Source organism: Arthrobotrys flagrans (genome assembly GCF_004000055.1).
Source record: "Arthrobotrys flagrans strain CBS H-5679 chromosome Unknown unitig_9, whole genome shotgun sequence".
NCBI lineage: Eukaryota > Fungi > Ascomycota > Orbiliomycetes > Orbiliales > Orbiliaceae > Arthrobotrys > Arthrobotrys flagrans.
Window position 1 is genome coordinate 3,831,442 of NW_027137551.1, and position 22,481 is coordinate 3,853,922.

The 22,481-nt window shown below is 45.2% G+C and overlaps 5 protein-coding genes across 5 annotated transcripts; 2 read left to right on the top strand and 3 right to left on the bottom strand.

Annotated features, from left to right (window-relative positions):
- Window positions 1-1,184: 1,184 nt before the first annotated feature.
- On the top strand, window positions 1,185-5,393 carry DFL_006474 (uncharacterized protein; the record flags this gene model as incomplete). The annotated part of the gene is made up of 8 exons (XM_067635909.1): window positions 1,185-1,214; window positions 1,341-1,394; window positions 1,452-1,468; window positions 1,533-2,378; window positions 2,435-2,601; window positions 2,660-3,512; window positions 3,568-4,970; window positions 5,026-5,393. 8 exons carry the CDS (start codon window positions 1,185-1,187, stop codon window positions 5,391-5,393), a joined length of 3,738 nt encoding a protein of 1,245 aa, XP_067490292.1.
- Window positions 5,394-6,531: 1,138 nt separating this feature from the next.
- Window positions 6,532-7,707, bottom strand: DFL_006475 (uncharacterized protein; the record flags this gene model as incomplete). The annotated part of the gene is made up of 1 exon (XM_067635910.1): window positions 6,532-7,707. One exon carries the CDS (start codon window positions 7,705-7,707, stop codon window positions 6,532-6,534), a length of 1,176 nt encoding a protein of 391 aa, XP_067490293.1.
- A 3,320-nt stretch (window positions 7,708-11,027) lies between these two features.
- On the top strand, window positions 11,028-12,550 carry DFL_006476 (uncharacterized protein; the record flags this gene model as incomplete). The annotated part of the gene is made up of 5 exons (XM_067635911.1): window positions 11,028-11,314; window positions 11,380-11,641; window positions 11,700-12,171; window positions 12,223-12,445; window positions 12,511-12,550. The coding sequence occupies 5 exons, from the start codon at window positions 11,028-11,030 to the stop codon at window positions 12,548-12,550; spliced, it is 1,284 nt and encodes a 427-aa protein (XP_067490294.1).
- Window positions 12,551-12,777: 227 nt separating this feature from the next.
- DFL_006477 (uncharacterized protein) lies at window positions 12,778-14,198 on the bottom strand (the record flags this gene model as incomplete). The annotated part of the gene is made up of 4 exons (XM_067635912.1): window positions 12,778-13,583; window positions 13,643-13,825; window positions 13,890-14,003; window positions 14,069-14,198. 4 exons carry the CDS (start codon window positions 14,196-14,198, stop codon window positions 12,778-12,780), a joined length of 1,233 nt encoding a protein of 410 aa, XP_067490295.1.
- A 3,915-nt stretch (window positions 14,199-18,113) lies between these two features.
- DFL_006478 (uncharacterized protein) lies at window positions 18,114-19,082 on the bottom strand (the record flags this gene model as incomplete). Its single annotated transcript, XM_067635913.1, has 2 exons — window positions 18,114-18,700; window positions 18,779-19,082. 2 exons carry the CDS (start codon window positions 19,080-19,082, stop codon window positions 18,114-18,116), a joined length of 891 nt encoding a protein of 296 aa, XP_067490296.1.
- Between the last annotated feature and the right edge of the window lie 3,399 nt (window positions 19,083-22,481).

Genomic DNA, 22,481 nt, shown 5'->3' on the forward strand with positions numbered 1-22,481 from the left:
AGGAGTTTGTATGACGTACTCCTTGATTGTGGTCTGGACTTCCTTTAGATCTGAAATAAAGTTGCTAGAATGCATACATATATGGAGGTGACTTGGCCTAATAGATCAACGTTAACGGTGTGTCGGCTGAATTGATAGATAGGAGCTTAAACTTTAATGAGATCTGATATGGCAATCATATGGAAGGATGGGGTTTAATTATGGGACGTTTGCCAGCCCTCCGGCCTCCCCCATGCAGATGCGTGCGGGTGGGTCGTTTCACGCATATCCCCGATTCGAGGGAGGATCGAATATTTTTGCGAACGGGCGGCCCTTGTCCCGTGCCAGGCCGCGATTTGTTCTTTTTTCTTTCCTACCGACATGACAAAGTGATAGAATTTTTTAACAAATCCATCCTTTCTTTCTCTTTATTCTTCTTTTTCTCGCAAAAAAAAAATTTCTATCAGAAACTTCAACCCGTTAGTTCGTAGCTGGAACTGAGACCTAGCGAGGGTGCCGTGATACCAGAAATTGGTCGATCCGGAGGGCAGAACATTGTTTTCCATCGGTTTTGCTCTGAATTTCCGCATTTTGGGGAGATCCGCATGCGTTTATTGCACTAAACTAACACCGTCCAATTCCACGCCGATGGAACATTAACGGACTTCTATCTTATCATGTCATATTCGACCCGTTAACCATCAACCGTCAACCATTAACCGTCAACCATTAACCGTCAACCATCGACCATCGCCTTTCTTCTTCTCTTTTCCACCGTTCCACTCACTTACCCGACCACTCGTCCACTCGACCACTTCGTTTCGACTCTTTCCGAACTCATCTTCATCATCATCTTCATCAATATCTCGAGGAGGAGAGAACAATTGGGAATAACTGGGAATAGCCGGCTGATTGGACGCCATATCATATCATATTCTTCCTGTCCACATTTGTTCCACAACAGTCGCTTCGAAAAAAAGAGAGGAAGAAAAAAAAAATACAAAGAAAAAAAAAAAAAAAAAAAAAAAAAAGGAAAATTTGTAGTAGGCATTCACTAGCTATTCAGCAACCACGGAAGGCTCCTTACTCCTCCAAAGGCGACCTTTCACAGGTCTGCCAGGAAAACCCCGGCCTTCGACGGCCGAAGCGATATTTACCATTGATGGAACAGGAGTCAAGGCAAAGGAGACTGCTTGCAGGGAAAAATGCATATCGGCATTAGGAACCAACTAAGTGTATGTTGTCAGAAAATGCTTTTTGAGTCCATTCATACGTATACGCGAAATGGGGGGATTTCGCGATGGCCTTCGACGGCCGTTGTAATGCCCCTGCTGGAACCCGCTGACTTGACGGCAAAATAGGCATTCGTCCTGCTTGTATCCCTCACTTCGCTGGGCGTACTAGCCATTGTCACAGTAAGACAATCCTAAAATATCTTATCGAATCAGGACTGATCAAGTTTGTGGTGATAGTGGTTTAATAACCAAAGGTACTTTCAACAGCACATCTCGTTTAATTAGCACACACGACCTAACGAGCTAACCACGTTCTAGCCTCGTTACCGACCTTCGGCAATCGCGACTTTCTTTAATATCTTCTCTCAAATCCGACCAAATCGCATCCGACCTTAACATTCTCGAAATAGCCGTCTCTAGCATTGCTTCCCGAGCACAGATACTCAATGCTATTAAAAGGTACACCGGCGAGACTGGAGGAGTCCGGAATACGACTTATGCCAATTGGAATACTTCTTTGATTGACTACTCGTTGGTTCTATCGGCTCAACTTGCTCTACAGCATATCACAGTTTACAGTACCGATTTTCAGACCGTGTACCTTAATGTGACGAGCGAAGGCGTTCTCCCCGCGACGACACCGGGCTTTAGAGAGATCCGTGATGCCACGGGGAATCTTGTCGGTTATAATTCGCAACTCGGACACCCAGGCTTTCCCGACGAACTGTTCCCTACAAAACCGCCACCAAATCAGAAACTGCTTTTAGGACCCGTCAAATCGCTGACTAACTCATCCGCCCATCTTGCGAGTTTTACGTCGCCCATATATAATAACACTACTGCCGCCGTTGTCAATAAATCTATTTTAGGTTACGTAACCGTTATCTGCTTGCTCTTTAATATAGAGAGCACGCTCAGCAACTACGGTGATCTAGGACAGACTTACCGTTATTTACTTCTCGGCCCTACAAATGGAAACATCGCAGAAAAGGACTCTGGGTGGCCTGGGAATGTAAGCTGGAGATATGTGTTGCCACCAGCCATTGGCCTTGCCGGAGAGGGCAAATTGGGGGGATTCCTTAACGATGTCGCGAGAGCACCAGATAATAAAGGGACCGTCATCGATGCGCGGAATCCAGCAACTGGCGAGAGGGTGGCCGTCGGGTGCGTATATTCCAAGTTATATTGGCGGGAGTGGTAGATACTAACTTCGGATATAGCTTCTCGCCCGTCGACTATGCATTAGCCGATTGGATGTTCATTGTTCAGATGAGCCATCAAGAAGTCAACGAACCAGTCGTACACCTCAGAAATATTCTGCTGGCTACAGTCTTTGGAACAGGGGCTGGGGTCGTCATTGTGACATGCATTCTTGCGACATATGCCGGTCCGTTGCCTATAATTCTTTACGATGCTTCGCCATATTGACAAAGCCCATCTCATAGTGCGTCCGATCGCTAGACTACGTGATGCGACGGAAAAGACAACAAGACCTCCAGGGTACAGCCCAACAGCATATGATAGTGAAACAGAGGAACCTCCGGCTGTTTTCGGAGCGGCCGGCGAGAGTACCGTCGGCGAATCCATTCGGCGTCGGAAGCCCTGGTGGCGGCGTGGCTTTACAAACGAGAAACCTGAAACCGGCACTAATAGAGGCCGAAAAGGACGGGGTTTTAGGGTACCGGACAAAGTTCCGGACAGGAATCACATTATAACCGACGAGCTCACCGATTTGACGAGGACGTTCAACGAGATGACGGACGAGCTTGTCAAACAGTACACACATTTAGAAGAACGAGTGGCGACCCGAACGGTTGAACTAAAAGAACAGACACAGCTGGCGAACGCTGCGAATGATGCGAAGTCTATGTTTATTGCCAATGTCACACACGAACTACGGACACCGCTGAACGGTATCTTGGGGATGTGCTCTATCATGATGAACGAACCGGGCCTGGCACCTGCAATTAAACGAAGCCTGAATACGATTTACAAGAGTGGAGATCTCTTGCTTTGTCTGCTGACGGATTTGCTGACTTTCAGCAGGAATCAAGTTGCTGGCGTGAATGTAGTCCTCGAAGAAGGAGAATTTCATATCAGGGATCTCGTTACACAGGTTAGAACAATTTTTGTCAAGACAGCAAAGGATAAAAGCGTTGAACTGGGAATTGAGATCACGAACGACACGGGTAATCCGGAGGCTGGGGAACCATCAATCAATGGGGTTTTGAGAGGCGACTTGAATCGTGTTTTGCAGGTTGTTATCAACTTGCTAAGCAATGCGCTGAAGTTCACACCGTACGTAATTTCCAGAGTTAAATGTCTGGACTGAATGCTGATGATGAGTACATAGTGAGAAAGGATCGGTGCAACTAAGAATCGCTATGCTTAAGGACACGGAAGGCCTTGCATTAACCACAGAAGACACACCACAAAAACACATTCCGCTACTCAATATCCCACAAACCGCCATAATCAATCCAAATACTCCGGCGAATATGGCCCTGAAGGCGAAAAAGGAAGCTGCATCGCTGACCATCCCATCGCTAACGACTCCTGGCGAAGTTAGTAACTCCTCTACAACGGAAGCTTACTTTTCTGAGAACAACAAGCCCAACGATGAGGAAACTCATACCGAGGAAGGTAAACCAAGGGAGGACCCGAAAATTGCTATCCGGTGGTTTGAGTTTTCCGTAATCGATACCGGACCTGGTATCCCAACTCACATGCACACGAAGATATTCGAACCTTTTGTCCAAGGGGATTTAGGCCTGTCGAAGAAGTACGGAGGAACTGGCCTTGGTCTCAGCATCTGCAAACAACTCGCTGAACTCATGGGTGGCGTTATCGAACTGAAATCATTCGAAGGAGCTGGTAGCTCGTTTACTTTGCGGATACCGCTCCGAGCTGGAGGATTTCCTACACAACCAACTACTGGATACTCGAGACCGGGAAGTCTAGCCACAACAAGGTATACTCGCAACTTGCCACCGGGTCTACGACCGAGAGGAGATGTTGACAATATCAGCACTAAGACTGCGTCGACGGCTTTCAGTTCGATATCTGGTGGCCAAGTGGACGCGACACGACTTGTCGGATTAAGCCAGCCATTCTTCGCCCCAGAAGTTGTTGAAGACGAGTTCACTGATAGACGTGGGAGCCGGAATCTGGAGAAACGACATAAAGAACACTCCCCATCCCCTCCGCCGTTACCTACGATACCATCGTACTCTGAAACACCACCCACACCTACACCTGGAGACAAGACCAAAGTTATTAGCCAGCGGAGGCCAACACTAGAAAGGACTTCGTCTTCGCCCGCTACGATGACACCGAGGGGTCTAGAGGAATTTTCGCCGTCGTTACGGAAACCATCTGACGATCGAGGGAGGGCACAATCGACACCCTTGTCCGCCGGGAATGGAAGTGTCCCGCCTGCACCCGCGCCTCTGCCCACACCTGCACCTGCCGCGTTGACTCGGGAACAACCGAAACCGGCTGCACAGAAGCAGGGCGCTCTACCAATTAAGCCACCAACTTTGACGATCTCGCCCAGCAAGTCGATCCGAATTAGCAAGATCCCAGAGACCGAGACTGGCGAGCCAAGTTCTGCGCCGGTCAAGAAAGAGAACCGCTCATCAAAGGAGTTGAAGGACCTCAAAGATAAAAGAGCGTTTATCAAAGTTCTTGTAGCAGAGGATAACCGAGTCAATATTCAAGTTATCAAAAAGATGCTAAAACTTGAAGCTATTTCGGGTATGCGGTTTCTTTTGTGGTAAAAATGCGAACCACGTGCTAATAATATTCGTAGATATCACTTTAGCGGAAGACGGCGCTGTCGCGGTTTCAAAGGTTAGAGAAGCTCTTGCCGTTGGCGAGAAATTCGACATAATCTTCATGGATATCCAGATGCCTAATATGGACGGCCTGCAGGCTACCAAGGCCATAAGAGAGATGGGCTACGCCTCTGCTATCTGCGCGCTAACAGCGTTTGCGGAACAGAGCAATGTAAAAGAATGCTTCGACGCAGGGATGGATTACTTTCTGGCGAAGCCTATTAAGAAGAATGACCTTAGGAAGGTTCTGCAACTGTACGGAAGCTCGTCGGCGCTGACTGATGGAGGACTTAGTGCTGCTGGGCTGATTGAGGCTGGGCCTAGCGGGGCGGTGCCACTATGAAACTAGCTTGTCTTCACGTTTTTAACAACTTTGCTACATGCTTTCGCGCGACGCTACGGACGGCTTTTGTTAACGGTAAGATAGTAGGCTTTATGGCCGGCCTACCCTCGTTTTCTTTTTGCGGCACTCTCACTTTTGTATTTTTTTCCTTCCTACGTACATTCAAAAGTACATTTCTTTTAACGCCTTACCTTCACTTCGGCTTTGTTTTATAAAATGGGATTCATTCAGTGTGTTAAATGATTCTTAATCTTTTTCTTTTCTTTGTCCTGCAGCAAATTGACGATTATATTGTATATACATACTTAATTGGGACTCTTGCTTGTTGTTGTTGGTGGCTCCCTCATTTTCATTTTCCTTCCTTCCTTCCTTCCTTCCCCCTTTCCATTTTTTCTTTCTTTATGAGAGCCACAGATCCGTTCTGCTTTTACTTACCGGGTAGGTTGCTCTAGCTAGAGGGTTTTACTTTGGCTGCATGATCGGTTTTACGACTTTTTCTTGTCTCCTTTCTTTCTTTTCACTTCACCTCTTCCTTTTTTTTAGCAAGGATACATACATGGGATGTTTCCATTCAGCGGGTTTTTTGTAATTTGAATGCAATTTTTATGCCTTTTTCAACTTGACGGCATATGCTATCTCTTTTAGTGGTTGTTCTGAGCGTTTGGCCTCCATTTCTTGGGTTGTTTAGCAGGATATATTGTCTTGCTACGAGAAAAGGTTTTTACCTCCCTGTCTTTCTATGTGTCTAATATAATCACATCTCTTATAAGGCAGGCTGTGACGATTTCTGTGAATCGTCTGACGGCCTGTGGTTAATATATTGCTTTTCAAGATCTCTATGGTTATATATATAATTCCTTTTAAATTTGTTTTTTTTATTCGAGAAATATTTAGAGATAGGGGTTTATCGGTGGATTTGATTCCACGTAGTTAAGTATATGGGTTATATTTCATGCTTTCTATTTAGTTATATATATGCATGTAGGCAAGCTATAGAGGATAAAGTTCGGTGGTATTGTTACATACGAAGTCAGTGGTGATATCAAGCAAGGGGTCTGCTGGTCGAAATTAACGAACACTAAACTATGAGCGAGGCAGATTTTGCTCCCTCTCCGACAAGGAGATGAATCTCCCAGAATCACTGCTTCAATCCGCTTGCGCCAATGGGCGATAGCAATGGAACAGTTGCTAAGACTCCGCCATAATCAGTATTAGCCACCTCTTCGACGTCAGTTAAAGTCGGCTTCCCTCCGTTTCTCTTAATTTCTTCCAAAATTTTATGTGTAGTTTCGCATACATTCGCATAAACCTTTCCTAACTCTACCGCAATCGCAGCATGCAACTTTCTTTCCTTCTTCCCCAGATTTTCCTGTTGATCACCATTCGTTCTCCTTATCGCGTTGCCTTCGTCTTCGGTGTTACATTGGATTAGAACTTTTAGTAGTAACTCCGGGTGGACGCCGAGGTAGAAGAATAGTCCATCCCGAATGAGGACCGAATCGTGTATCTGTTCCCAAGAAGGGATGATGCATACTTCGTTGAAGATTTTATGTCGTTTTAGGTAGATTGTTAGGGTTCTTACTATCAGCCGGCGGAGGTAGCGATGTGTTTGTTTTATTAATGGTGTTTCTAGATTATCGGTATTTGAAAGCTGGAGGATAATTTCGTCTGATGGCGTTTCTTGCGGGAGGATTTCTTCGGGGAGGAGCCTTCGCGCTATACTTTCTGGATATTCTAGAAGAGGAGGACGAGGGGGTGGGATGAAGGGGTTTGATTTTGAAAAACTGTGGAGGGGGTTGAGGTTGGAGGTGTAGAAGAGGGTTTGGGCGTTGGAGATTATGGTACGGTAGATTGTGGAGGTTATTGCATCTTCGTAGGGGAATTGTGCGGAGTGGTTTAGGAGGATCGTATACCTTGGGGTTATTTCTTTCAAAACTTTTGAAGAGGTGATGGAGTAGATATGGGTTGTTAAGGTAGACACAGTCTCCGACAATGAGAGTAATGATCTCGCATAGCGAAGATAAGTGTATGCTTCTATATGCGAGGTTTCTAATGGTTTAGTTGAAGATAGTGGATATGGGATTGTATTGTGGGCGTATGGGAAGTAGATGAGGAAATTGGGGTTGGGGAGGGTGGTGGACAGGATGTGAGTGATTATTTGGGTGTGATAGGTGGAGAAGGTTGTGCGGCTGCGGCGGTAGATGCGGAGGAGGGTGTATAGGGAGGGAATGGTCAGGTTTTGGAGAATTTGTAGGAGAATTTCGAGGGGGAGATGGTCCAGGGTGGAGGTCTGGGGGGGTTTGGGAAGGGGCATTGGAGAAAAAAAAAAAAAAAAGAAAAAAAAAAGGGGGATTACAAGATGTAAAGATATAGAATAGAGAATGGGGAGGTTTTTGGCGGGGAGTAGAATCTTAAGGGAACATTAAGGATTGTAATCTTTAACAGAGAAACGAAGCTTTGAATAGTCAAGGATGTTAGTTTTATAGCTCATGCTTATGCTGAAAGTCCGATGCATATAATTGCATTTGAATGGGCTCTGAGGGCCTATACTTACGAGGTTAAAATGCAGAGAAATCAATCGCCTTTGAAATCGGGGCCGAGAGTTTTGGAACCTCTTTTTAATAACCCTGTATATATATGCTCTGACTGTTTTGATATTACTAAGTATATATACTCAGCCTCATGTAGTGCGTGAAGCCATGGGTTGTAACTGTCGGACTATATAAAGTACACGTACTGGGTGAAAGTGCGGGGAAGAACTATTCTCTTTGCGCTGGGTGGTTGCTAGTTCGAGAGTAGAATGATATAAAAAAGGTTTGAAAAGGAGGGTACGACACAACCCTGTGGACTTTTACAGGATTGTACCTCGTCGCTTGTGGAACTTGGATGCGCGCGGTAGACATGAGGCTGAAGATGATCCTTGGTTGCAATGTTGCAATTTGGTTGCTGACAAGCTAGCGCTAGATGTACAGCTAGATCCGACAACACTTTTTCCCTTGTTGGATTTTGTATGGGCTGAAAGCCACTGGCAAGGGTTAACGGTTCGAAGGAGTTATATCCTTCCTTAGCACCAGGTCAGAAATACAGCATATAATATCTTCCTCTTCGTGCTAATATTTGTCTGAAATAAATTATTGGAAATAAAACCAGAATCAGATTCATAAAGAGAATTTAGGACGTGAAACCTCAAAAGAAAATCAACTTCTAATATGCGTCTTTTACCGTCTTCTTTTGTAGCTTAAATTAGCAACTTAGATACACTTCTATAATTCTAAAATAATTTCTTCATAAAACTTCTGTTGAACAGCATTGTCATCAAATTCATCCGCACCCATCTACTTGATACAAGTTTCGACAACCCGGTCATAAGTTGGGCCCATCGTCATATTGACAGAATGGATCTTAACTTCTCTGCCGGCCTGCATATACGCATCAAAATGAGGATCTCCAATGAATGTATCTTCTTGTTCGGCTCGCAAGCACCTAGATAATCCGATCTTTAGAAAGATTTTTCCCAGACTAACAACGTAGGAGAGTTTGTAACCTGGTTCATCCTTATGCTCCGCGGCCAAACGCTGTGGGAATGTCGATGGAATCCCTGCACAGAAAATAATTCAAGTTTTGATACGGAAACAATGATTCTCCGGCACTTCATTACCAAGCACGACATCAAAGAAAATTTTAACACGTCCACGATTTGGAATTCACTGAATTATTTGAGAAGTGACAAACTTGATCTGAGCTTATCTTTCCGCAAGATTTGCTAGAAGAAGCTACCTAACCGAGCATCTCGTCTTGCCTCGCATATAGTGCGACATCTGGAGATGATAACGGGCCTGGCCATGGGCGCTTTAACAATTCGTTTGAAATTTATATAGTCCGACTAAGCTTCCTACTAACAGCGAGTTACTCTCTTCACGTACTCCAAAACCTGCAGTAGACGGTCAAAGCGATCAACGGAGCACTTCAATTATCTACAGGGATGAAAGGCGTATCCATAGGCCGAACGTGATAGAGACGGATCGTGGGTAAAGGGGGTTATGCTAACCTCTGCTCCCAATTTTTCGCGGATACGGATGTTATTGGACGTATGTGATATTACAAGGGGTCTATCGAGTCTAAATTTGGAGTCTGCATGTGTTGCGGGTATGCATATGACCAGTGCGCCCAGTCCCGAGGTTAAAACCGAGCATAGGACTCCTCTTCACGCCGGTGACTGGCCTCGAGGCTAGGCCTCTTCCATGTATTTAGACCGGAGCAGGCCTCAAAACAACAAGAATTCACAGCAAAGTTGTAGGTAATGAAGAGAAAGCACAATTTGGATTTACACATATTATGCGCGGTTAAACAAAATTAAGTACCTAGTAATAACGAAATATCAGCAGCCCCTGAGGCCTACATATCTTGCATTAAAGAAGTTGGATTTCGTTTACATAATATAATCTACTAATAGATCTATAGCTAAGTGAATCTTGCATTTCCTTGAGTTTCTTTACTGATTCCTAGTAGATGCAGTTCGAGGCCAGTCTACGGCAAAGGCACAGCAGGTATGTTCTCATATTATTTGTTGATCGAGTGGCTGTTGTATGTGTGACGGCGTGAGGCTAAAGGGCCGGTCGAAATTTTATCAGGAAGCATTGGCGGCCGTATTATACACTAAGGAATAAATTGGTACCTTTTTCGCTCTATAAACTGCTTGGCCAATGGAATAGCAATCGAAAAATTGATTGCCCATCGGATTTGAACTCAGCGTACCCTCTACTTTGATGACGGAGCTCTTGTCAAACTTCTTTTCTATCTCTGTTCTTTGTTTATAAATCCCACTAACACTACCATTAGCATTAGTTAATTATAAGCTCCTAGTCTAGAGTTATATTAATCCCTGATTTTCTGTCAATGGCCTGACATCGTCTGGTCTCGAGGCTAACATGTACCGTTAAGGCGTTCATGGTGATCACCATTTGGTCTTCCCCAAGCACTCAGGCCTAGTGTAAGAATTTGAATCAAAATACATTAATAAAGTCCATATGACAGTTAGATTCGAAGCCACAAGTATACTACGGGAGTAGCTTATAATTTTACTATCCATTATTTACTATATCGATTATACTATCATCAAGAAGCAGAATTCGATCGCTACCATCGATTGTCTACCAAATATGACACGATCGAAATAGTCTCAACATCTAGGTTCTAAGAAAATCTATAATAAGAGCCATATATTAAAAATAAAGGAACGATAAAAGAAGAATCAAAGCACCGCCGCCGCAGCATTATACGTAGTGTATATATAATCACAGTTGAGGAGTCTGGGGACGAGACAAATAATATATAATAGCGCCGCACGGCGGAGGCGAGATGTGTTGGCTCAACGATGTGATGTTGAATTCTTCTATCTGTCTCAAAACGCCGAAAACGAACATGACAGCTTAGCTACTTCTCGCGCATAGTACTCAGTCTATCTGCCATATACATTTCCTGCGGTTGGGCTCCAAGATGTTAATAAATCCGACAATGGCTTCCTAATACCTTAGAAGAACCGCCATAAGCATCTATTCAGGCTCATGCCGATATATACTCAACCCACGTATGTAGACGACCACAACTAGCTCGTCTCACATGTTATCCCGCGAGATGTCCTCCGCATCCCAAAACAAACAAGCCCCGGAAACCTTCCCAGAGGACTCTTGGGAGGTAGAATGGGATGTTTATTCTGACCCGGCATCATCCGAAGCCGATGAATCAGAACCCGGAAGTCCAACGGCACTCTTTCGACACACTCATGAAGGTCCTGGTGGGAGGCGGCAGGTCGTCACCGCTGTGGTGTTGATGACTATTGCGGTCGTTAGTATAGTTGGTCAAACGGAGGCGACGGTACACGTCCAAAGGGATTTGGGGTGGGATAAGCCGTATTTGATTTTGTGAGTTCAAGATTCTTCAAGAAGCTTTATTGTCGGATTCCATTCGGTATTGATAAATGTTGTAGATACTTATCGCACGGATTCTATTTTATTATGTGGCCGGGTCTTTTAATATTTGAACGGTTCCAACAATCAGGAAAACCTTGGGACCGATTCTTTGAGGACCATTTCTTCGTGCTGCGTAGGACAGCACAATACGTTCAGCATCAGACTTTGGATTTGACGTCTTCGCAAATAGCCCAGTCGCCTTTGAGGTATATGGTTATGACATGCTTTATACAATGTTGCGCTTTAAATATCGCTGCTGTAACATGGTTCGTCGCTGCGGTAGGTTCTAATACTATTTTTATCTGTTGGGCCAGTCGTGCTAAAAGAGAGCTCGCAGAATATGACAACTCCAAGTGATTTAACAGCCATCAATAATACTTCCGCAGTCTTTACTTACGTATTTAGCGTTTGGCTTCTCAAAGAATCCATGCGCATGGCCAAAAACGTGGCCGTTATCCTTGCCGTCGCCGGTGTTTTGGTTATCGCCTATGGCAATCCAACAGGAGGTGGGGCAGACACAGCAGTCAGTAATCGGAAACGGCTTTTTGGAAATGTTATTACGGCAGCAGGAGCAGTACTTTTTGGCTTATACCGAGTACTATATAAACTCAAAGCTTGTCTACCAGCTGAAGCTACCCCCGAGATGAATATAACGTTTTCCGTTGTTGTGGGCAGTAGTATTGGTGTCTTTACCACGGTGGTATTTTGGTTACCGCTTCCTATTCTGCATTTTACGCGCTTGGAAGTGTTCGAATGGCCCAGCAGTGCTGCGGCGTTTTGGACGGCGTTTGGTGCGGGGTGTAGTGTTTGTAAGTTTTAAATCTATCGTATCTATGAAAACTGCTAACGAGAGGGTGTAGTGTTCACCTGTTCTTTCCTATCTTTAACGGCATTAACAAGTCCCGTTCTGTCGTCCGTTGCGGCGATGCTGGGAATTTTCTTCGTGGCACTGTATGACTGGTTGTTCACGGGTCATGATCTTACTAAAGCAACGTTAGGAGGAGGCTTCGCCATTATTGTTGCGTTTCTGTTGCTTGGTTGGAGTACGTATCAGGAGACCTATGCTGAGGATAAGACGGTTAAGTAAGTGATCCTCACATCTTGCCAACAGCAGCGGGTTTTCTAACATTTCATTTCAATTTGGATAGCGAGCACGAACTCACAAGGGTTCCGACTGAAGAAGTGTAACCTTAAGATTCATCATTATCAAATAATAAAAGCAGGCGAGCTATTCTAAGCCGTCAAGATGTACTAATTTACAAACATGGACATAGACAAAAGTAGGTTCAAAATCTTAAGCTTCCCTGGGGTATCCATCTTCATTCAGCCACCTCTAGTGGTATTCATAAATTCACCTTAACAGTCCGGGTATCATCGTACATTCCAACTTTCCAACTCCATTCTCGACCAACTTCTTACAATGCCTGCCAAGTGATATTCAATACCGTTTGCCTGCCGTTAGGAGAAGTGAATACAGCAACCTGGCTTCCATCGTTGGCATCTCCAGCAGCATAATAGTTTGTGGAGTTACCATTAGCTAGTTTCCCACCGGATGTGGTGAAAACGGTAGATGTGACGTCAGTGCCGCATTTAAACTCGTCAGATACGATACTGCAGTTACCCTTGCTGCTCTTCAGTGTGAAGCCGCTACCAGAGGCAGTGGCAGTGTATGTGGCGCAAGTCCCCTTGGTGTACCACTTCCCGGCGGAGATCAAACATCCGCCCTTATCGACATTCAAATATCCACGTCCGCTGAATGGCTCACCGGGGGTAGTAGTTCCAGTAGGAGTCAAAGTTGGGCCGGTAGTAGTTGCCTTTGTGGTAGTTGTTGGAGTTCCACTTCCACTCTTAGGGTAGTATTTAATCCCAGTCTTTGGGCAGTTACTTGGGGATCCGACGACAGCGGCTGGAACGTACTTTCCGCTCTGAGCGCTGCCGTAGACATTGAAGTGGTACCAGACTTCTCTCAAGCTTCCGCTCTTGCAATTGAAGACGACTTCTTGGCCGTGAGTACGCTTGACGGCGGCCTGGAGGGCTTCAAGGGTATAACTTGCAGTGTCTGATGGGAGGATACCGGCTGCGGCGAGGATTTTGTAGGTGTCGAGACCTTTGAAGATTTCGACGGTTTTGTCCATGTAGTCTGCTATTGCTTGGTCTTTTTGGTAGTTTGTGTAGCAGGTTGGTTCGTATGTTGACATGCAGGTGCCGTGTTTGTTCCATTCTGTGGGTGTATGTTAGTATAAAAGGTTCCCCCGAGAATTTTATTTTGGTGATTGATACCATGCTGCCAGAAACCGTCGTCATCGTTATCATTGCTCTTCCAATATGTGTTCATATAATCCAGAGTTTCTGTCCTTCCGAACTTCTTCATCACAGCCGTGACGTCAGTTGTTTCTCGGGATTTATCACAGAATTGCTCCCATGAACCGTCGCAATTGTCGGGCCATAGACCGTGGATGGTCCCTGATTTTGCGATTTTTTAGTAAATTTGAACGATGCTAGCGAGGTAACAATGAAGAGGTCGTACAAGACTCCTTTGGACCATAATCAGGTCTGGCGTTCCAGAACTGCGTCAAGAGGATCTGGCCACCTGGGGAGTTGAAGCAGCAGAGGTTTTCGACGGTAGTGGTATTGTGGCAACCTGTTGGTTCAATGGTTAGACAGTATTCTAGCTATGTAAGTGGCCATGGGAATGAAGAATCGTACTGAGCTGCAAGCTATCCTCTTTGCTACATGTAGGACCAACAACTGGAGTCCTTTGGCAAAAGAGGTTCAATGGACTCGCGACCACCAATGAGAGTGTCGCCAAGAATGGGACAAGGAGTTTCGAGTGCATAATGTATAGTAAGGGAAACCCCGCTTAGAGTATAGAAATGAGAAAAGTCAATACTTGAATTAGGAATCTGGTTTGAAGATATCGAAGCTTAGTATTTAGCCTGCTTGCTTGGAAGGAAAACTATTTGAAGTGTCGCGGGGTATAAGCTTCAATATATACCAAAATTCTGGAACCCCCTCCCCAAGGCCAACTATAGACTGGGTATCCCGAAAGGTTGTATATAAGTTGTAAGCCATAGAAATGAGTAAGAAGCACAGGAAACACTCTAGTTCAATAACTTCAGGCCAAAAATCCCGAGAAGTAAGAACACGAGCTGCCAATACTCATGCGATAGGGTATCAATCAAAAAGAAAGAAAAAGAAAAACTAACCATATCGATTCGTTTTTCGTGCGTTCTGCTCGTTGTCACGCCGCCATCAAGATTATAAGAATATCCATGATCCCTACAGTTTGTGTATATGTATACCCATAACCCTTTCCTTCCCCCCTGGCTTGGCATTTACGCTTATTCCGAGTTAGAGAAGAACTCTTCATCCCATCGTGGGTTTCCAAGATGCTTCCCCCTTGCTAAGTCGGCCTATCACCTTTCAAGAAGCTGCACATGCAATCAAGCTTTTTAATAAGAAAAGATTTAGTAGACTCGAGGGCCACAAAACTGGGTTAAGGTTACTTTCAAGAGCCTGGCTGGGACCTGCGTAAAGAGTTGATCCTTCCGGGATTGGAAAGAATGTCTATCTGGGTAGGTGATAGGTTGGGCGATAGGTAATGGGAAATTCTGTTGGGTTTAGAGGAGGTGTACTAGTACGTAATTTTAGGGGAGATATAAGCAGGTAGATGGGCTAAAAGCCAGCTGCATGTAAGATACTATTGTCCGAAAGAATAGTTAAGAAACAAAAAAATTTATTTCATAGAAATCCCCTATCATTGAAACGATAGCTGGTGGTGAGAGTCGCATGGTTCGAATTTGCGGTTATCATTGGGCAGCCCGATGTGGCAAGTCGCAAGCATTCCCCAGGAACCAACTTCTTCAAGGAAAAAGCACATATGCGGATCTGTCAAGCGGCGCTTCAATCGTCAACCGAATTACCCAGAGAAAATGGAAAGGTATTGTAGCCTAGTCCCGGCGATGGTTCCTTTGAATTAGAGGTTGTCTCGCTTTATGCCTCGGAATTATTGAGTGACCACATGTATATTGAAGCGCGACGGTCATTGTACTTCGGAGGCTTGTGTAGAGCTATGCCGGCCAATCGTAGGCGAAGATGCAAGGATCCACTTTATATCGATGGTGAAGGGTTTCCGGGAAAATCCCACCAAGCTTCTTGGGCGGTATGTACCCGTTGGGCGTCAGGTCCCGTTGCGAAGGAACGACCGATAGAGGTCTCGCCTCTCTGCGGTTTCCTCAATTCGCATTCGTCTGGAAAGCTGCATTTGAAGGATCAGGGGTGAATCGTGCGTGTAGAACAAGAACACACTTCGCACCGCATGATCCAATCTCTTCAGCTGTGAGGCACCACCTTCTCACAACGGCTATTCAGAGGTCATTCATTCACACCATCTTCCGTAACTTACTATCCGCATCTCGATAGCCGAGAAGCCCAGGCCTCGCAAACATGTTGACATATTTGCGGGATAGGTTAGCTAACTGTCAAAAAGAAAGCGCCACAAAAAGGTAGTAAAAGGCTGCATCATGCGATAATGAAGTCCCCGTCTTGCAAGATGAGGAATAGTTTATAGATAGAAACAAAGGCATCGTTCCGAACATGCACCATCAGAAACGTTTGGGCGGGATGGCTCCTGCTTCGTCAGGTTTAGTGGCGTTGGACCGATGTCTTGCATGTTAGCGGAGGGCAGGGGCCAGCGCTGCCTTGACCCACCTAAAGTTGACCCAACTGCAAGGGATGGGGAACTTGATAGGAGGGCCAATAGAATGAACCTCGTGGAAAGGTTGGAATTTGGAGATTTGCCGCGGATGAAGATGGTTTTCCGGGTAAAGGAGAAACCATCATCGAATTTTACAGGTTTTTTGATGTCTTGTTCCTTCGGACTCCATTCATTGATAATACATCGTTGGAGTTAATTGGAATTACAATTGAATCTTCGGGCTCACGACAACACATGAGTCCACGAACGTCGAAGTCGAATAACTAACATGATAACCACGGTAGAACCATTAAAATAACAGCCAAAGGAACACAGGGACACGGACACGGGACCCGGACCTCCGCTTGTAAGAACTCATTCTTTGGTCCACTGATATCATTAGTTGATGATCAATTGCCAGCCTGGCGATGCCAGATCTTCCTTCCCATTGGAACCTTCCAAATTCGGGAATACAACGTGCAACGCTTTGGGAAACCATGTCGATACCTGGATACAATTCGCGAAGGCTGAATTCGAGTAATAGTATTTTGGACTATTCCGGCGACAAGAAGTGGGGAGTGTACGTATGCGTGTTCTGCGGGGTATTCTGTACCGTATGTATTCCCTAGCTCTTGTTTTCTAGTATTGTTAAGGGTTAGAACCCAGCTTTCAGAACTATATACGTGAATCCGTATTGGATGAAGCAACTTGCATAGATAGACTTATATTTAACCAAGCGCTGCTATCAGGGTCACTGCCCCTGGTGTGCATCCGCTTGATATCCTCTCATGTGTCATGCAATGCATCTTAATCATAGCGATATACTAGGTTTAAAGTTCCAACGGATAAGTCCGCTGGACCGGTTCACTAGAATACATTGTAGTATGCATAAATTTTAATTTCAATGAAGGCGGAGGCGGGCGATCTCCTATGCCTACTCTGATCGGATTACCAAGATATTAATTTGTTAATATCAGAGGATTCAGGTAGCTGGGTTCTCTCAAGCTTTTATTGTTGTGGTCCTATTTATTTGGACGCGGCGACATCGGATGAGATGCGCCGCACGTTGGAGGCTTTACACTCAATCTTCTCTCCGGGATTGAGGTCCTTGCTATCGATCATTCAACTTCATATTTCAATGCAAATTGATATCCGTTGTCAGCTGCAGATATCTTACCTAATGTTCGTCTCCTCCCAACAGCAGTGTATACTGAAGTCAGGCTCACATTCTACAATTCTACTCCAATAACTTGATTTTGGCACCAATGAAACCTTCAGAAACTAGCGCACCTTTTTAATTTTTTTTTTAGTGACTCCGCAGATGTAGAAAAACCCGTTGTATTGTCCAAAAGTGTCACGTGAGTTCGTTCTACGAACAACACTACGCCCCCATCGCAAATACTCGATGCATAATATATCCCATCAGTTATTCGAAAAGAGATATTAGTGTCCAGGGAGGTATAAAGGGCGCCTGCGAAGCTTACAGAGTGCATATGCACGTTCAAACAGAATTGTGTCCCGGCCTGCATGCCAGGCTGGCGTACATTTTCGGCATTCTATTACTACAGTACTGTATTGATCGATGTTTAGATGAGCGGTATTATTAATCGATGAAGACACATATCCTCGTAAGAGTATCGGCGCTGGCTAGTGTTGGATAGACGCGTCAGGATGGACGATGAGTCAGCATGTTGCTACTAGTATACCTAATGATCAATGACCAGCCGCGAGATCAACTCCGTTTCATTAAAATATATAACCCCGTACGATACAGAGTCACCTAGATAGAGAAAGGTTTCGGATTTTTCAGTACTTTGGTCAAGATAATTGCAGTATTTAAGGGTTTTGGATATGTTAATCGCGAATCTATCGCTTAAGACACGATGAACGCGTATGAGTCTTTAAAATTCTCAATGGTATCATTCACACATCACATCGGTAGAGGAAGGGAAATGAACACCAGTATCCGGTTATATCTTGATAAAAGCAATTAGATAGACTATTCGGGTATGTTTGCCGCTGTTGGATAATGTTATGATGGTATAGAGAGAGCATCTAATACGGTAGTCTCCCAGCTTCCTCTAACCCTTTCCAAAGAGCCCACGCACACAAAGCCTTTGAGTCCCTCGTTGCTTTCCACAATTCATCGAATTTAACAAGTTTAAGCGTGATTCTCTCGCCTTTATCTCTCAAGCCCGTCAACCTTCCCTTCCATTGCTCCAACTCATTTTCCGGAATTTCATGAACAAAAGCATGATACGTAATAACCTCATCTAACAACCCAGCCGAACTAAACAAACCATCTAAATTCTGTTTCTCAGTTTCTTGGCCCGGATTCTCAGAAACAGGGGGCGCGTTTGCTAGTCCGATACTTTCTTTGGTTCCATCTCTATCTAAAAGTGGGGAGGACTGGATGGCCAATTCTGAAAGGTTTATCAGTTTGTCCTCGGAGATTGTGATACCAACTTCCTCTTCTAATTCCTTTGCGGCAGCACCGGTGAAGCTACCGTGGCCGTCTAGCATCCCTGCTGGGATTTCGGCCATAGAAGTTGTGGCGCCGGGGATACGTGGTTGAAGTGTTAAGATTGCATAAAGATTCTTCTTTGGGGTGTTGGCTGGATGGAGGAGGGCCAGAATTCCCACTGCTCACCATGTAGACTATTCTTAGACTCCTAGACTTCATATTCGAGATGTATATTGCGATAAAAAAGATAACATACCACTAGGTCCCCTCAGCAACACCGCGCCAGGTAATGAAACTTTATCATCAGCATCCCTCACCACAGCATTCAACATCAAAAACCCGATCTTAGTCGCCCCAAACCGCACTATATTCGTAATCTCAAGATGACGAAGTGTATAGCCATCTGGATTATTATCAGAACGTAGAGAAGATGTTAACCGCGATATCCAAGATTTGAAGGCTGGGAATTCGAGCAATTCGGTTTGGGTTAGTGATATATGCGGTGGGATTTGTACGGGGACGGAGTTATAGATGCTTGGGAGGGTTGTAGTTGACGACATCCTTCGGGATAGTTGGATGCGGGGTAGATGTGGAAAGTATCTTGGGGGTTTAGAAGGTAAGAGGGCGTGGCGTGATACAGCGACGCTAGAGGGGATGGGGTGGTAAATATGTTTCATTTACACGCGGCAAGAAGGAATTGGATAGTTGAGGTGGGTGTGTTTATATCGCGAAAGATCTAGGATGGATGGAAAGCAGGCTGTGGACACACGAATGACGTCGCTGTGAGTTGCAGGTGTCGTATTTTGAGAGCCTCAACGCAAAGAATGGTTTAAGCTGTATTTGATCGAAGGGCCTAGGGCATTTATCACCGGCATAATATCATGATCCCAGCCCAAATATATCGATGGATAATTTCGCATACGGTCCTTTACAGCTTACAAGAGTAGGCATTATCTGGCTTACAGGTAGTACATATTCAGTAGGCATCTATCTATGATATAAGCATAAACAGTCATTAACTCAGTAAACATTAATTTACAAATTGGCATAGCCCCTCAATTGGAATTGACCAGAGATCATGGCATGGTAAAAGGAATGGCGATAAGGGTATCCAAGAGACTGAACATATATTTTCCTACCCATCTTCTGTACGCCTGTAGCAACCCAATTAAACCTCGCTCCACCATTCCCGATGCCGTCAGGTAGTCCCCAACCTACAAGCCACTGATACCTCGCCGAGAGCTGATTCCAACGATTATAATCTTGCCCTGCTCGATAAGTCTCCCAAGCATAAAGTTCTTCTTTTCCAATATCATAGGAGCGGTGTCCGTGTATAGTGTAGGCTCCGTTTTGTCCCCGGGTGCGAGGAACTTATAGAGTCTTCTATTGGTCATCCAGTAGATACAGCCGGGGAGGGCTTGGCCGCCATTGGGGTTTCGCCATTTAATAATAACGTCCTTTGCATTTTTTCGGATTTTATCAAAGACGTAGACATCGGCTGAGGTCTAAATTGTCATCGAGAGTTTTTCTGTAAATGGAATTCCAGGGTCATTGAAGAGAGCATCGAGGACACTGCTGCCGGATTCGAAGGATGTGCCGTTGAAAGTTAAAGGGTCGAAAATTGGACCGAAATCTAGTTCTGTGTGGGGATTATGTGGTAATGTAGCACATAGAGCCTTTGGCGCTATGGAAGGGGTGGCGAGGAGAGAGATAAGGAGTTGAATCGCGACCATCTTGACTGTGGTTCAGAACACAGCCGCTCGAGGATATGTCCGAGCTGTGAGCTCTAGCTAGCTAGATCGCAAAGAACAGTTCAGGTTCGGAATGCGACAGCGACAGTTAATATATATATGCGCGTATACACATACCGCGGCCCCATTTTTAAACGCCCTTTCGACATTTTGCAAATCACTCATGCAAAAGAGGAAGACCTCGTGGCAGAATCCCATATGCCTTCTATGAGGAAAAAAACGCCATGCATAAGTTGTGGGGCCTCTAGATGTCCGTTTTGAGACTTTTAACGGAGATGGCTGCCACTAGTTCCGCCACTATGGCCAATAAGATGGAGGAGAGGACTCGGCCGCACACGACCAAAAGAGGGCGAGCATTTTGAGATTGGTTCTGGAACGTGAGCGGGGGCAACGTGATTAGATGGGCGAAGTCTCTCGATGAGAATTTACCGATAGCAAAGTTGTGATATATATTTGAAGGATTTTGCCAAAGTTCTTTGGTTTGGAGGTTCTTTTGTTTCTCAGGTCGGGATCGCGAGTATCTGATATCCTATCATGGTAATAGGGTCCCAAATTAGAAACAAGCAGCTCTAGAAATTTTAAGTTGTTGCCATGAATGATTTCCAATGTATGAACAAGGCCGAAAAGCCGGTGTCCTACTTGGGCACCGTACTCCGTAGTTAATATAGAGACGTTTCAGTGAAGTTTGAGTTCTGTAGGATGAGGCCAAGAAGTAATGCAAGGATCGGGTTGGACCCGAGAAGTGTTGCCGCAATTCAGGACAAGTCGTATCGCCAAGTCCTTGCCGAGTCCATGCGGCATCAGGCGCCGCATCCATACTATCGATAACAGCATGCAACCGGAAGGCTTCCAGAACAGCCTGTTTGTACGAGGGCAGGCTTCGAGAAAGAAAGGTATGCCAAGTATTCCTTGTCCTTAACAAGGCCCGAATATTGGCCTTCAGGACATGGGAAGGTTCGAAGAACCAATGTTCACATGATTATATTATGCCGTCTACGAGCTACTTTGTAGGGTCACTTGGACAAATTCCTCGATCGCTTAGTGTTGACAGCGGATCCATGTCAAACGATAGGTTCATACATATCGGCAGGCATTACGCAGCAGATTGAAACGCATTACGGAGGCCGACCAGGACCTCGAAATAGACTTTATTGGGAGAAAACCGAGGGTTTGTTGGAACGGAAGCAAGCCAACTGTTGCAGCACAGTACGGTCGATTCGAAGATCAGCTTTGGCGGAACAAATCGCTATTTGCATTTGCATTGGCCAGCGAGAGAGGGCTCAAAATCTAGAGCCCTTTGCGGAGCTAGGTGGCCCCGGAGCCGATAAGTGTCTTGTCTTGTCTTGGTTGATTGAAACCAAAAGTTTCTGAGGCGGGCAGTTGCCACGCTCGATCCACCTCAGCTCGGACTCTACGATCGATTTGAAGGGAGAAAAGAATCTTCCAACGAGGATGTTTGCCCGGGAACGAAGATTTCTCGGAATTACTAAAATGGTTTCAATGTTTTTTTTTTTGTGCTAACTGTGACCTCGTTGAAGCTGAAGGCGGCAAAGAGCATCGAAATCAGCCGATTGAACGAAAAAGTCCGTCCTTATCTGTTTGAAACTCCAGGCCTCGCATTTAACTTCCCCCACCGGTAAAACTTTCAATGGTGGCAGAGCTAAATCCACTTTACGCGTTGATCAAAAGGCTCAATTTTTTTGCTCATAGAATCAGTTAATTTGCTGGTTCTGTGCATCGTGACGAAAATGAAGTGTCGACCGGTTGAAGACTTTTTTTGCGCCTACTCAAAAAAAAAAAAAAGAATCAAACTGAACCGTGCCGCCAAAGTTACGACGAGGATACCCTACGAGTCTCGCAAAAAGATCATGAATCAGTGATATCGGATGCTGACAGGACTTGTGCCCGAAAAGAAACCTAATTTCCGTTCTCAGATGCTTTTTACAACAATCGTCGGCAGGACGAACGGGATAATCGATAAAAGCCGTGATGGACTGACAATCGCAAATTTGCCTTGGAGCTGGGCTGCTTTTCTTGAGCGGTGCAACATTGAAAGAACTTACAACCAGCATCAGCGGCCTCCTTTGCAGTCACCGAGTCCTTGCATGCTGTGAGAAACTGAGGAACTCCTTTGCCTTCCCGTCTAGGATGTCGAGAACCCTCGTCAATATGAAAAGTTGATAAAGTGCCTAGCATAAACGCAAGTTG